The following is a 1,741-nucleotide window of genomic DNA, read 5'->3' as shown; positions in this document are numbered from 1 at the left end:
AAAAAAAAATAATGGGATAAACTTAGGGGTGCCGTTGGTAAACCTTACGAGTGCCATTCCAACTTAAATACCCACGCAAAATAATCAGCCAAACACCACCATCATCATCATGTCCACACAACCACCGTCTAACAACCGCCGACTGGTGCTTTTTCCGGTACCACTTCAAGGCCATATCAACCCCATGCTTCAGTTAGCAAACATTCTTCACACAAAAGGCTTCAACATCACCATCATTCACACCCAATTCAACTCACCTCAATATCAATCAATCTACCCTCAATTCACCTTCAAATCAATCTCAGATGGCTTCTCCATATCCGACAAAGACTCCACTCTGAATCTGGAAACCGGTAATTATGCCGTCAACTTCATGAACAAAAGCTGCATTCATCCCTTCAGGGATTGCTTGGCTAGGCTGCTACAAGAGGAGCCTGTAGCTTGCTTGATCTCAGATTCACTATGGCACTTCACTCAGTCTGTTGCAGACGGTCTGAAACTCCCACGGATCGCCTTACGCACCAGCAGCATGTCCTGTATCCTTGTGTATGCAGCCTTGCCTCTTGTTCAAGAGAAGGGCTACTTAAAGACCACCAACCATGAGCTGCCACCAATGACAAACAAGGACATGTTAAAGATTTATGCAGGCGGTTTTGAGGAGGGTAAGCTGGAGCTGATATCGATCATGATCAAAGAAACAAAGGCAGCGTCGGGAATCATTTATAACACCTTCAAAGAACTCGAAGAACCTGCATTCTTAGCCATATCTCAAGATTTTCGCATTCCCTGTTTTCCAATAGGTCCTTTTCACAAGTATTGTCCATCCTCCTCTAGCAGCCTACTAGAACAAGATCGAAGCTCTATTTCATGGTTAGACCACCAACCAGTTAACTCTGTAGTGTATGTGAGTTTTGGAAGTATTGCTCAGATGGATGAATCTGAGTTTGCTAATATGGCTTGGGGATTAGCAAGCAGCAAGCAACGATTCCTGTGGGTGGTTCGACCTGGTTCAGTCCCTGGTTCTGAGTGGCTGGAGTCATTGCCTAAAGGGTTCTTGGATGAGGTAGGTGAAAGAGGATGTATCGTCAAGTGGGCTCCCCAACAAGAAGTACTAGCTCATGAAGCTGTAGGAGGGTTTTGGACCCATTGTGGATGGAACTCGGTGTTGGAGAGCATCTGCGAAGGTGTTCCCATGATCTGCTCACCTTGTTCTTATGATCAGCCGATAAACGCTGTATATGTAGTGGATGTTTGGAGGATAGGAGTGATGCTGGAGAAGGGGATGGAGGCTGAGGAGGTCGGAAGAGCCATTAAAAGAGTCATTGTAGACAAAGAAGGTGATGAGATGAGACAGAGATCTGAATCTCTTCAGGAGAAGGTGAACCAATCTCTAGAGATGGGTGGCTCTGCAACCCAAGCACTAGAGAATTTAGTTGCTTATATCCTCTCTTTCTAATGTATTCAGATGAACATGCTTATTTCTTTGTACTCGTACTACTACCTTGTCTCAATCAATCAGACAATTAGATAAAGATGATAACCCTAAATTATATTTAACAAAAACTTGATGATAAACATATAAAGTAATCAAAAAGTAACGTCTTTAAAAAATTAATCAATTGCAATACTTTATAGTATAACTAAAACAAATATTTAATATATATACACTTATGTTAATTAATACAAACTGGCATAGGCAGATCCAATGGTTAAAGGGGAAGGGGAAGGGGAAGGGGAAGGG

At 42.7% G+C, this 1,741-nt stretch overlaps 1 protein-coding gene across 1 annotated transcript; it reads left to right on the top strand.

Annotated features, from left to right (window-relative positions):
• The first annotated feature begins 146 nt into the window (after positions 1-146).
• On the top strand, positions 147-1,456 carry LOC112528235 (UDP-glycosyltransferase 76B1-like). The gene has a single exon (XM_025139216.1). The coding sequence runs from the start codon at positions 185-187 to the stop codon at positions 1,454-1,456; it is 1,272 nt and encodes a 423-aa protein (XP_024994984.1). The 5' UTR covers positions 147-184.
• The last annotated feature ends 285 nt before the right edge of the window (positions 1,457-1,741 follow it).

The sequence above is a fragment of the Cynara cardunculus genome (assembly GCF_001531365.2).
Source record: "Cynara cardunculus var. scolymus isolate 2C chromosome LG 1, CcrdV1, whole genome shotgun sequence".
Classification (NCBI taxonomy): Eukaryota; Viridiplantae; Streptophyta; class Magnoliopsida; order Asterales; family Asteraceae; genus Cynara; species Cynara cardunculus.
Note: the sequence above shows the minus strand (reverse complement) of the source record. Positions and strands in the feature narration are given on the sequence as shown.